A 13,794-nucleotide genomic window follows, 5' to 3' on the forward strand; every position below is an offset into this window, starting at 1 on the left:
CAGGTTGGCAGTCGAATAGATGAGCCTGAGCTTGGACTGGGGATTGGGGCTGGAGATGTAAATTTGGGAGTTGTCAGTGATGGGAATGGATATCATCCCCAATGAAACGGGAGAGAGAGAAGACAAGAGGGTGCAGGGCCAGGGCCTGGGCCCTCCAACCTTAAGAGGACTTGGGGGGAGGAGGGACCTGCAAAGGGGAAGAGGCGGGGAAGCCAGAGAGGGGGGAGGGTGACATCCTAGCAGCCAAGAGAAGACCTTAGGAGGAAGCGGCAGGAGGGGAGCAGGCAACTGGGCCAAGTACGGCCGGGTGGCCGAGGGAGAGGAGGACATAGGGCCCTGGACGGGGCCACGGGCAGGCTCCCAGGACAGGAACAGGGCCGGCTTTGGCGGCTTTGGGGGCCAAAGGTAGAGGGGAGGTGAGAAAGTGGAGACAGCTTGTGAAGGCAACTCTTTTTGAGAAACTTGGTTATAAGGGAGAAAAAGAAATATGCCCGCAGAGGATGAGACAGCAAGGGTGGGATTTTGGGGGGATGAGGAAAAGTATGTTTGGAACCTATCAGAAATGATCTGTGGGGATGTTGCCTCGGGGTCTTTAAAATAATGACGAGAACTTGCAATTGTGTAACTATTCACAGTTTACGCAGTGTTGTCACACACACTCTCACACATAATCCTCACAGCCATGCCATCCTGTGAGGTATGTAGCAGCCCGAGTTGCAGATGGGGAAGCAGAAGCTCAGAGGAATTAAGAGACAAGTTCAAGGTCAGAGCTGGGAAGTGGTAGGTTCAGGACCCCAGCACAGGGCTGCTCTCTGCCTAAGCCCGAGGCCCCAGCCTCCCCTGGCCTGGCTGACCCTGACCACGCGTCTCCGTGGTTGAGAGTGGATGCACGCACGGCAGCCACCACTTGTGCCCACGCTGCTGTCTCTCAGGCAGACTTTACAATGGCCCCCAAGTCCATCACCTCCGCCCACTGGCCCAGCCTTTGCTATCATGAAATCCCAGCTGCTTTTCAGGGACACTTCCCACTTTGGGGCTCTGTGTAACCGAGCCTCAAAGCCTCTTGAATTTCTGGAAGTGCCCAACAATATCTGTCAGGTCAGAGAGAAGGGAAGTACAATGCCAGGGCCCTGACCTCCAGCTCCCCAGGCCTCTTGGTGTGCCTGGGATTAAGCACTGACACCATGGAGCAACTGTGGGCAAGCCTCTGCGCCTCTCTGTAAAATGGGAGGTGAATAAGGACCTCCATCCTGGAATTGTCATGAGGATGAAATGAGAGGAAGGGTGTAAAGTGCTTAGAGCAGTCCCTAGCACGGGGGAGTGCTCTAATAATGTTGCCCACAATATTTTTATTCATTCACTCACTCACTCACCCATTCTGACATTGAGCAGACACTTATTGAGCACCTACTGTTTGCCAAGCATTGCTCTAGGCGAGGCATATATGAAGATACATCCACATGCTTCTTGGGCTCGGGAAGCATGCTTTTTAGTGAGAGAAGTTATGTTGGAACCCAAACAACTCTGCCCACGGCAGGAATGAGAGGTTCAAAACTCTGTGGGTATCCAGCAAGAGAAGGTCACATCCAACCAGGACAGTCAGGGCAGGCTTCTTGGGAGGCTGAGAGGGTGGTTAGCAGGCTGAGATTGGAGATGGAAGAACATTCCCTGTGGACGGGCTGGCTGCAGCTGAGCAAAGTCACAGAAGCTGAAAAGGGCAAGGCATATCCAGGGGACGCTGGGGACCCAACCAGAAGCATCAACTCTGTGCAGAAGGAGGCAGGGAAGGCTGGCTCCCCCAGGGGCAGATAGTGGGAGACTCCAGCTGTCAGTCCAGCAGGCCCAGCAAAGGGCAGCCTGGATGGAAGGAAGGGTTGGCAACTCTGTACCACGCCCCAGCCCTCCACCCCTCTAGCTTTGCACCTCAGGCTGTCAGGAACCCTAATGGACATGCTATTGGCCTGGCTTCAGGTCTGTAGTCCCTGGGTATGGGAGGGAGACCAGGTCACCAGGTTTGGGGAGGCCTCTATGGCACATGTTCACCCTATAACAGATTGAGGAATTCGACACAGCCTAAGAACCCACCCCACAATCACCCTAGGGAGGCTCTGGAACTAGCACCCCGTGGTTCTTCAAAGAAGAGACAATCCAGGGCCATCTGCTCCCCCAGGGCCACCACCAAGAGGAACAGTGACTTTGTGTGTTCCTTGCCCCCTAGTTCAGAGTGACCTACCAGGTTCGGGGTGAAAGGATTGGCTTCCAATACAGGGGAAGGCCATGGCCTCTCAACCTCCCATCAGGAACCAATGCCAGGGGATGTTAGAGACATTCTGGGAGATCTAAGGGGTAGAGAGAGGGGTTGTCAATGCTGGACTTTATATGGTGGCTGCTCAGCTGTAACCTGGGGGAAGAGACACACCTGCTCTGCCCATCTCGGAGGGTTAGTGTTATACTGATGGCCCTAGAGAGATAGACCAAGAAGGGCTTTCCCAGAGCTTCTGGTCTAGTGGCTTTAAAACTTTGGTTCTGGAATCTCTTGCTCCAACAACACTTTATGGAATATGATGCATAAAATAAAATACATCGACATGGGAATGCTCTAGTTGAAACTGAGAGGGGAAAGCCCGGAGGCCCTCCCCCCATGGCCACATCTCGTCCACCTTTTGCAACCATCTGACTTAGCACAACTCTCATTTTTACAGAGGAGAAATCTGGAGCTTAGAAAAGGGAACTGACCAGCCCAAGGTCACAAGACTAATCTCTGTTAGAGACAGGACTGAGAAGCAAATGAGATTAAGGATGAGAAAATACTTTGTAAATTGTAAAGTACTGTAGAGTTGTAGGGTTATCATTACCTCTGCCATTTACATGAAGCTCTTGGGTGTTTCTCTCAGTCACTCCAATGGGGGAGGCTGCCAGAAAATAAGGCACAGGACTAAGAGTGTTGGCATAGGCAGAGTAGAAAGAACATTTTAGACCTGAGAGGTAAGGTTAGAGGTCCAGAGCTGTCACCTACGAGCTGTGTAACCTTGGACCGCTCACTTTGCCTCTCTGACCCTTGGTTTCCTTTTCTAGAAAAATGCCTTACCTACCTTCTCTCTGGGATTATGTGGGGCTCGAGTGAGATTATGTATGTGGAAGTGCTTTGAACATGGCAAAGCGCTCTGTGACAGTGGTTGTTTTCTTAGGAGCAGTACTGGTAGCAGGAAACAGAATGCCTCAAGGATTTCGGGACCAGTGTTTAGTGCTCAGAAGGCGCTTCTTGCCCCTGAGGGCTGGAGCAGGTTGCTGACAGTGCTGAAACCCAAGTGTTCTGTCTCTCCTGCCTGGACATGTCTCCATAGGCATGCTGCATGCTCGACACGCAGCGCTCAGACATTCTTTGTCAAGGTGTCTAAAGCACAACCTTCCATCACCAGGTGGCTGACTCAGCCCTGTGAGCTCCCGTCTCCCCTTTCACACACTCTGGGTGCCAGGAGGCACCCAGCCAGTTGCTCAGTATCCCCCAAACTCCACTGGCTCTGCATCTTGGTGACAGAGAGGGCCGAGTTGGATCTGTCTCAGGAAAGCAAGACATGATTTCTCTCAAAGACCTTGGAGAGTTCTTTCCACCCGCCCCTAAGTGTTCTCAGCTGGGGACCGTCCAGAGGCGCACAGCTGAACTTCACTCAGGATATTCACACCCAGGTGGAAACAAGGGCAAGAGGCGGGAGACTAAGTGGATGAAGGGGTTTGGCCAAGTCCCTTGGAGAGCCCGACAGTCTGGTGTTCCCAAGAGGCAGGAGGGGGCCTTCAGATGTTCGTGGCTGTGCTGCTTGGGGGTGACCTTGGGCAAATTACTTTCCTGTGGGCCCCTCATTTTATCCAGATGGAAAAGGCAATTGGAAGAAATCGACCATGGGGCATCTAAGCCTTTATGACTTAGACATGAACTCTGAGATTTCAGTCAATCATTCAGCAAATATTTATTGAGCACCTTCTTTCTGTATGCCAGGCACCAAAGATCAAAACCCCCGTGGAGCTGACATTCTAGAGGGATCAGACAATGAATAGAGCAACAAGATAGAGGATTGTCAGCCGGTGATAGAAGACGTGGGGAGACAGCAGGAGTGGGGAATAAGGAATCCAGGTGGTGGCGGTGGAGAAGGAACTGCTAAGCAAGGGCCTGAAGGGGACAAGGGAATGAGCAGAGGGATAACGAGGCAAAGCAATCCCTGCAAAAGTGAACAGCAAGGGCAAAGTCCAGGAGGCAAGAAAATGTCTGGGGGCTTTGGTGAAGCCTGGAGGGTGGTGTGGCTAGAGGGGAGTTGGGGGGGGGGAGTCGTGGCTGCTGGGGATGGGTGAGCACTTTAACCTTTGGTTTCGAGCTCCTTTGAGTGGGGAGGCCCGTGAAATGCAGTAGGTCCACCTAACAACTTTAGATGTTCACGTTCTCCCATCGGAGATCTTAATTTCATACCTACCATTTAAATGCTGGGACCTTCTGCCAGAAGAGTCATTGCAAACCTCAACAGCAAACGTTTCTGCTCCTCCAGGGCCCTTTCCCACAAGGTCTCCTGGGGCAGTGGAAGGGGCCAGGATTCGAGTCCCAGCACCTGACATTTACTAGCTGTGTGACTTTGGGAAGGGCAGTTGACCTCTCTGAGCCTCAGTTTCCCTGGTGAGTCTCATCCATAAAATGAGTTAGCACTCCTCTCACACCTATTTCGCTTGATTATTGTTAGATTGAAATGAATGAAGGCATGAAGGTGAAAGAGACTTTTACAATGAAAAGTCAGGATGAATGTGAGGGAGGTTTTTGTTATCTTCAGCCTGTGATAAAGAGTGGTCACTGGCCACCCACTCCCCTCCACCACCCCGCTCCTTATGTTGTTTCCCACACCGGCCCCGATGACTCGCTTTGCCTTGGCCAGTATCTGATTCAGGAACACTCATCCAACACCCAGGGACCCCAAGGTGAGGCTGGAGAGGGTCCCCCTGGAATGCTCTGAGGCTGAATGGCCCCCCCGGAACATTGGGAGGACTCCATGTCCAGTGCTCTGGCCGGGCAGAACTGGGTGTGCCCAGCGGCTCCCCTCCAGCGTTCCCCCACCTTCCTCCTCCAGGTACAACGGCCCCAACCTGGTTCTGAAGTACGACCGGGCCCAGAAGCGGCTGGTGAACATCGCGGTGGACGAGCGCAGCTCTCCCTACTACGCGCTGCGGGACCGGCAGGGGAATGCCATTGGGGTCACAGCCTGCGACATTGACGGGGACGGCCGGGAGGAAATCTACTTCCTCAACACCAATAATGCCTTCTCGGGTAAGGAGTCGGCGCCTCAGGCCCCCTCTCCCTGCTTCCCACCCTCTTCCTCCTGGCACCACCTGGGGGTGGGGCCTTGGGGGTCCTGGCCCTTCCTCAGGCTCCACCACGCCCAGGTATGGAGGGGTGAACTGAGGAAACCAGTTCTCCCCCTTGGAGTTTATGTCCTCATCACCTCCCAATCTGATCAGCCCCAAGTCCCCTAAGCCTCCCCTCCTCTCCATCCCCTAGCTCCTGCCATGGGTCAAGCACTTATCACTTCCCACCTGGGTTGCTGCCATAGCCAATCCTCCAGGCTGCTTCTAGAGGACCTTGCTAGAGGCTTTGGAATCCTTCAATGACCCCCACAGCTTGTAGAATATAATTCACACCCCTTAGCTGAGCTCATTTATACGTTCCACAAATGCTTGCCAAGCTCCTACTCTAAGCCAGACACTGCTAGGGATGCAGCTTGGAAGAAGACAGACCTTGAGTTCATGGAGCCTTGCCTAGCCCAGAACTTCTTGAAATGAAATGTGCATGTGAGTCATCTGGGATCTTCTGTAAGTGCAGACTTTGACTTGGCAAGTCTGGGGTGGAGTCCAAGGACCTGCACAGCAAGCTCCCAGGCGGAGGATGGTGCTGGTCCAGGGACCACACTCTGAGTAGGGAGGCCCTATGCACTAGGGAGTGGGTGCAAAAAATCATGTCAGACGGCGCAATAATAGTAAGGAGGACAACAGCTTAAGTAGCGCCTGCTATGTGCCAGGCTCTGACCTGAGCACTTTATGTTAAGTATCTCATTTAAGCCTCACAACAGCCCTATTGGGTAGGAACTGGTAGATCCCATTTTACAGTTGTGGTAACTAAGGCACAAAAGGTTATGCGACTTGCCCAAGACCACACAGCTTCTGAATCCCAGGATTCAAAGCCAGGGATCTGATTCCAGATCCAACCTTTAATCAAGACACTCTACAGCTTTATTCAACCTTGTCTCCAGGGCCAAGTAGAGATCTGGCTTGTAGTGGGGGTTCACTATTCTTGGGGTCAGAGATCAAGGTGTTTCCATGCCCCTGACTCCTGCACATCCCACTGACCTCTGCCCACCTGGATGAAGTCCACTCCTGTGGAGCTGAAACATCTGTGGGTAGCTCCCTGGCCACAGTGTACAGCAGGAGGATGTAGGGCTCATGTCCCTGTGGGGCTAGGTTGGGCACGATCTGGACACCCCCTGTTGGCAGCAGCCTCTTGGGTTAGCTCTGGATGAGATCCTGCTCTTCATACCTATGTATGCACCATCCTAGACCTTATCCACCTGCAGGCAGGTGATTGCCAGGTTATGGAGACCACCTTCCCTGCCTGCCCCGCTCACACACTGACATCCCCCTGGGCACACAATCGTGCCCCTACTGGTTGCTGGGCCCAAGCTGCCCCGATGAGAAGCCCTGCCGCTTGCATGAATGGGAGGGAAGTGGTTGGGACCTGTGCCAGAGGTAGGGGCGAGTGTGCCGACTGGCCCACCGCCAACCTTGTGCAGCCAGGAAACAATGAACCACAGCCCCAAGTGGTGTTTTATGGGTTTTCATCTCATCTTGCCACCAAGTGAGGCCTGAGAGATAGTAATTATCCCTACACAAATATCAGGGCATGATTACCCAGCTGGATTTACTGCCCTCTCTCCAGTCAAGCCGAGATTGGATAAGGACACAATTAATTGATGAGCTGATCAACTCTTTAATGTGGGGCAAGGTCCGGGAGGGAGCAGCATCAAGGGATAAATACACTGTGGAAGGGATGTGCTGTGGAAGGGATGAGCTCCGAGGAAGATGCTGGAGGGCAAGGAAGCAGAAGTGGAAAACTGTGGTGGAGGGATGCTCAGCGTGGGCTTGGCAGGCAGGTGCCAGAGGAAGGGGCCAGACTCCTCCATCTACTCCCCAAGCACAGAGCACCTGGATGGGACGGACCATCAGGTATCTCTGAAACAGCAGACACACACACACACACACACACACACACACACACACACACACAGTCCCTTGGAATCCTTGAGCAATGGTTCTGGGCCCAGGCTGCACCCCAGTTCCCAAGCTGCACCAAGTCCAGCCATTCAGTATCTCTGGGGTGGAACCCACACATCAGAATTTAAAGCTCCCCAGGTGATCCCCATGCACAACCAAGGTTGAAGACCACCTGCGCCAGAGTCATGTTCATTCCATACTCAGCCCAACAATAGCCCCATTCATTCATTCGTGTAGTCATTCATTCAGAAAATATTTGTCGAGTACCTACTATGTGCTGGTCACTATTCTAGACACTGAGGATTTTTCAGTGAATACAACAGACAAAAACCCTGTCCTCATGAAGTTTACACTCTATCCCCAACTTGACCGTCTATTTCTCTAGGTATCTGACTCCATGTTCCCGGCCTCCTGGACTCTAAGCTCCTTGAGGGCAAAGTCCTAGTATTAGTCATGTTATATCTCCCTCTGGCCCCAGCCAGACCCTAGAACAACCCAAGAGCTCCACTAAACCTTGCTAAGTAAGTCCCAGAAAGAGGCTGGGCATGAACCATCAGCCAGAGAGAAGGTTTGCCTTTAAGGGAAGACAAGGGGAGGCAGGCAAAATGCAGCCCCCAGGAAGGGTCCTGGGCTTCCCGGGATGGAGGCACAGGTGTTCATCTTGGAGAGGCTGGGTTCAGAACCACAGTGCCCAGCAGCCCAGCCCCGGGCCGCCACCTCCCGGTGACCTTCTCTGGGTTTGAGGGATGTCTGTGGGTTTCAGTTAATTTTTCAGATGAGTGATTCAGTTGATTCATTGACAGTGGGTGGGGTGTGGAGCCAGGACATTTGTGCCGCATCAGCACTTCCCCTGGGTCCAGCTGGCACGGCACTCGACCGTTGCCACCCTGCCCACCACGGGGAACCTAAGATCTTCTCCAGGGGCCCCCGGTCAGGCCAGGCCTGCCCACAGCTTTGACGCAGGGGCTTCTTCAGCCTGTGCTGGGACATTGGAGGGACCTGTGGAAGGGTGGGCCCTCTCCTCTCCCCAGACCACCTTTGGAATATCGGCCCTAGTGTTCCTGGAAGAGAGCTGAGACCTGTATCCTGGTGGTGTCCTGTGGGACTCAGTTTGAACAAACCCAGGATCTGCCCCTTACAAGGTGACCTTGGACAAAACACTCAATCTCTCTCAGTTTCACCTCCCTCATCTGTAGAACAAGCAAAATCCTGACTTCTTAAGCTCAGCATCCTCCAATGGCTCTATCCTGTCACCTACAGCATCCTTCCTGCTGGGACCCATTGGCCCCTCTATCCTCGTTCCCTCCCCTCCTGTTCTCCCTCACACCCTCCCACCGAGGCCTTCATCCTTGAGATCTCTCTGCCTGAAATGCTTTTCTTGCCAATGTTCTCAGGGCTCACGCCTTCCCTTCACTCAGGCCCCTCCTCATATGAGGTCTCCCTGACACCGTCTCTAAACTCACAGCCCCTCGTTCCTTATGCCCTTGCCTCGCTTTATTTTTCTCCAAGTGCTCACCCACTGTTGGAAGGTGTGTTCTCCATTTGTCTATTGTCCAGCTCTCGTCCTAGAGTCTAAGCTCCTGGAGGGTACGGGCTTTGTCATGTTCACTGCTGAATCACCCAGTAAACATTTAATAACTACTTTAGAATGCACCTCTGAGATAACAAGTGAAAAGCACTCACTGCAGCACCTAGGAGTAATAAGCACTCTCTGAACAGAAGCTGTTCTAATTCTGTGGCTTTGAAGAAATCAGGGCCTTCCGTGTCCTGGGCAAAGTTGCTGCAGTCTTCCCTCCTGGCCTGTGGGAAAGGAGACTCCAGGAGCAGAAAGAGACAGGGGCCATGGGCTAAACAAGACACCACCCGGGTTAGGATTCCCGGTGGGCATGAATCAAGGGTTGAGAATTGGAAAGTTGGTGAGGGACAGGGGAAGGAGGAAGACTGACCATAATCCCAAGCAGGCCTGGGCCAGGCAACCCACTTATGGCTGAATGATCTGGAAAAATACGAGACAGTGTGTTTCGGGCAGTGCTACTCAGTGAAACCAGATGGGAGAGGGTGGAGGGCAAAGACAGGTCCCAGCACCTCCCTCCACATCCAGGAAGCCAGGACAGACTGTGGTTCCTGGTCAGCCCACCCCACCAGCTTCCTTGCACAGCTCTGAGCTCATCTACCCATGTGACCTGACCTGGAGTAATGGGAACATGGTTGGACTGTGAGCCTCACCATCAGCCTATTTTCACTTCATTCAATTCAACAAAATGTTCATTGAAGATGTGCTGTGTGCAAGACACTGTTAAAAGAACATACACTCCATCCTTCTCTACCCAAACATTAGCACACTCTGCTTGCAGTTCTGCACCTTGCTTTTTTTCATTTAACAATAAATTTTGGATATGATTTCATGGCAGTACACAGAGAGCTTTCACATTCTTTTTATGGCTGTGTAGTACTCCATTGCATAGATTTGCCATTAACTTAATCGGTCCTCTATTGACAAACATTTAAATTGCTTGCAATCTTTTGCTATTACAAACAGTGCCATAAAATGAAGATGCTTGTACAATGATGCCATTTTCCACAATTGCAGGTATAACTGTAAGATACAAAAAAGTTCATAGAAGGAGAATTGCTGCTTCAAAGGACTATACATTTATAGTTTTGATAGGCATTGCTAATTACTAATTACTATTACATTCCCATTAGCCATGAATGCAAGTATTTCCCAAAACTCTCGCCAACACAATGTATCATCCATTTTTTTATATTTGCCTAACTGATAGGTAAAAAAATTGGTATCTAAGTACAGTTTTAATTTTCATTTTTCTTATAATGAATGAGGCTGAGCATATTTTTATATATTTGAGTCTCTTGTCTGTTCATAGTCTTGGCCCATTTTTCCTATTGATCATTGGTCTTTTTCTTATTGATTTGTAACAACTCTTTATGAATTAGGAGAATTAGCCCTTTGTCTGTAATACAAGTTGCAAATAATTTCCTTTGCTTGTCATTTTTCTTTTGCCTCTGCCCATGGTGGTTTTTGCAATGCGGAAATTTTTTATTTTTATGAACTTGAATTTATCAATCTTTTCTTTTATGGTTTCTGAGCTCTGTGTCACACACTAGGGGCTTTTGTAACCTCTCAGAGAGGAGGTGTCAGTCACTGCACCAGAGAGAAGAAAGGGGATTCGGTGCAGGCAGTGCACCCAGCCTCCACTGCCTACACAGCAGATGAGCCACATGCTCTTGAGAGAAGCACCCCTTGTTCAACAGCTCCTTCCCTCAGGACAGTTCCACCTGCATCCAGGGACCCTAGACCTTGCTACTCAGGGTGTGATCTGTGGACCAGCAGCTGGATGCGTGCAAAAATGCAGACACTCAAGCCCCACCCCAGACCTCCTGGACCAGAACCTGCATTTTAACAGGATTGCCTAGGGCTTCCTGTGGCTGGTAAAGTCTGAGATGCACTGCCCCAGTCTCAACCCTCTTTTTCCAGGATCCGATCCCTTAAAATGGACCCTAGGATCTCCTGATCCCCCAACCACATTTCCCTTGAATGCAAAGTCCTGATTTTCATCTGGCCCAGCCTGGGCCCATTTAGGGGGTGAACTGCTTCGGCTCCCTGGCCCTGCCCTCAGCACCTCATTCCATGTGGCCTGATCAGCAACAAGGATGGGATCAGGATGCCGAAGAAGCACCATAGAGTAAGGGGCCCTAGAGACCATTTCCTCGGCCCTAACACAGAGTGAGCTTCCCTGGGAGCCCTGGGCCACCCCCACCCCCACCCCAACACCCACACACAACTCCCCATCCCAGCTCTTTAATGCCGAATGAGAGGGCTTTGCAGTCAAAGCTCAGCTTGAAGCTCGGGGCTTAACAACAGCTTCATAACAGCTGTGCAACCTTAGGCAAATGTCTTAACCCTCTGAGCCCTGATTTCTCTCTATAAAATGAAGACAGGCCTATGGAGAAGACTAAATAAGCTAAAGTGCATGAAGCACCTGGCAGGTGCTGAAGGAAGGCAGGCTGGGGTCAGGAATTATATTGGGAGACATGGGGAGCCTGGGTTTGTCCTTTTTTAAGATGTCCTTTGCCTGAACTAGTTCTTTCTTCCCCTGGGATTGGCACTGCCTTGCTGGTTTCCTACTAAGTCTTGTAAAGCATTTTACATTTAATGTCACAGTTCTGGTATATTACTTTTTGAGGACCTTTTGGTTGGGCCCTGTAATTCCCTGACTGATCATGATGATTATAATGATAGTATATTGTTATTATTTATTGAACTTAGCATGTGCAAGGCATTTTCATACTTATCTAATTTAATCCTCACAGTGACCTCATGAATAGGTGGCTGTTCTCATCACCCCACTGTACAGATAAGAAAAAGAAAGGTCCATCCCCCTCTCCCCCAGAGGAAAGGATGTCATTGGCCACGTCCCAGCCCTGCTTGTCGGCAGCAACTTCCTCCCTTATGACTGAGGTTGAGTCTGGGCCCTCCACCCTGCCCCACACATCTGCTCACCCTTCTCTGCGCCACAACCCAGATGATGAGTCAGGCTGTCTCCTGGGTGGGCAGCCTCCGAGGCCAGAGGCAGACAACCCTTAGAAGAGCCCTCTGTGGTCCAAACTTGCCCTCCCTGTGTCTCCAGGGTGCTCTCTGGGGGCAGAGCTGGGTGTGGAGGGATTGATGGGACTGTAAATTGAAGACCATTGCTTGATGGACACCACCACACTTGAAGCCTTGTCTCCCTTGACTCAGAACCTTCTGGTTTTCTATTTCTCTGATGACTCCTCTACTCTGCTGCGGCAGCTTCTTCCTCTTTCACACCAAAAGTGGCTGCTCCCCCAAGCTCTGTCTCTGACGTGGTCTTTCTCATCTTCTCCCACTCTAGCCATCACTATCTGCAAGCTGCCATCCTGTGTGGCCAGTGGCCTTGCAGATGTGCCTTCTTGACCGCTTGTGAAGTGCAAACCACCTGAAGCCAAACTCCTGCTCGCTGGCCCAACACACCTGCCCCGGACACTGTTCCACCTTGTAGGCTGCCCCCTGGCTCTGGCCCCCCACCCCCAGCCATCCCCCTGCCTCCAGCACTTCCTCCCCACTCCCAGTGGTGCCACCCTAGATTAAGCCTGAGATACTGCAAAGTGGCTGCCCCACTTCACCTTCTCCTTGGCTAATCCTCTCACTCCACTGCCAGGTTAAACTTTTGGAGATACTGTCTTCCCCTGTCTTTCCCCACATCAGAAGCCACCAACGGCCCCTTCTCCTCAAGTCCTGGAATTCCTGGGTCTCCCTACCCCGCTTCCCTTCCCTGCTATGATTCTCCTCCTCCACCGGCAAAAATTCTCCTCTCTAGGCAAATTTGGTGCCCCCTTGCCTTTGTCTACACTATTCTGCCCACCAAGAACCATCAACCCCTCCCTGCCAGACCAAGCCTCAGAGTACAGGGCTCAGAAGCACAGGCTTTGGGCAGAAAGTCCAAGTTTCAATCTGTCCCCCACCACTTCCTAGCTCTGTGACCTTGGGCAGTTGACTTAACCTCTCTGCTTCTCAATTTCTCCATCTGCAAAATGGGGATACACCACCTCTCAGGGTGGCAGTGGGGTAAAGAGGAGATAATGGTTGTAAAAAAAAAGTGCTTCACGCAGAGCCTGGCCACAGTAAGTGCTCCATAAGGATACTATGACCCTTCAAGTCCCAGTTCAAGTGCTTCCTCTTTCAGGAAGCCCTCCCTGACCACTGCGACCTCTGCAGGCTCTTCCATCCCAATTTCATGTCATCTCCTGGTTGTACCATCCTGTCCTGCCCCACGGCTCTGCTAACTGCAAGATCTTAAGCAAGTCCCTTTATCTCATTAATACAATGGGAATGAAAATAGTACCCATCTCTTGGGGTTGTGGTGAGGGTTAATGAGTAAATATATATAAAGTGCCCAGCACACAGAAAGTGCCACAGCAGTGTTAGCTATTACTAATTTTACTACTGCCCCATGACATCTCTATTCCTTGTGTTGTCAAGAGGACTATAAGCTCCCCGAGTCAGGGGCTGCAACCCCTACTTCCCTGTGGCCTCCCACAACACCTGGCACTGAGCAGGGCATGGCAGGCACCCAAGCCCCAGCCATCGAGCCTTCCCCACCAGCACCCAGCAGCAACCGGCAGTTCCACTGGACTCTGAGACTTCAAGCTCCTTTAATGCCAAGATGCTAGAAGCAGGATGGGGTTGGAAATCCTTGGATGTGCCTTTCATGGGGGCAGTGACCTCCACAGCCCCTGCTCAGCCCCCAACTGCCTTCCTGTTTCTCCCAGGCCATCCCCACGCTCAAAGCCTCCCCCAGGAACTTAGCAGAGCCCCTGTCTCCTGCTTTTAACTGCCTCTTCCTGAGCAGCTGTTCCCTGACTTGGTGAGGGGCCCCAGGGCAGAGTGCAGCTACAAGGAACCAGAAGGCGGGATTACAAGCTGACATGGGCCAGGGGCCAGTGCTGGGTGTTTAT

The 13,794-nt window shown here is 51.8% G+C and overlaps 1 protein-coding gene across 1 annotated transcript in view; it reads left to right on the forward strand.

Moving 5' to 3' along the window:
* Window positions 1-13,794, forward strand: part of CRTAC1 (cartilage acidic protein 1) — a 139,195-nt gene that overhangs the window by 81,593 nt on the left and 43,808 nt on the right. The window contains exon 3 of the mRNA XM_037805104.1: window positions 5,106-5,302. Within this exon, the coding sequence (XP_037661032.1) occupies window positions 5,106-5,302 (197 nt within the window). The remainder of the gene's footprint in view (window positions 1-5,105; window positions 5,303-13,794) is intronic.

The sequence above is a fragment of the Choloepus didactylus genome, chromosome 15 (genome assembly GCF_015220235.1).
Source record: "Choloepus didactylus isolate mChoDid1 chromosome 15, mChoDid1.pri, whole genome shotgun sequence".
In the NCBI taxonomy this organism is placed as follows: Eukaryota; Metazoa; Chordata; class Mammalia; order Pilosa; family Megalonychidae; genus Choloepus; species Choloepus didactylus.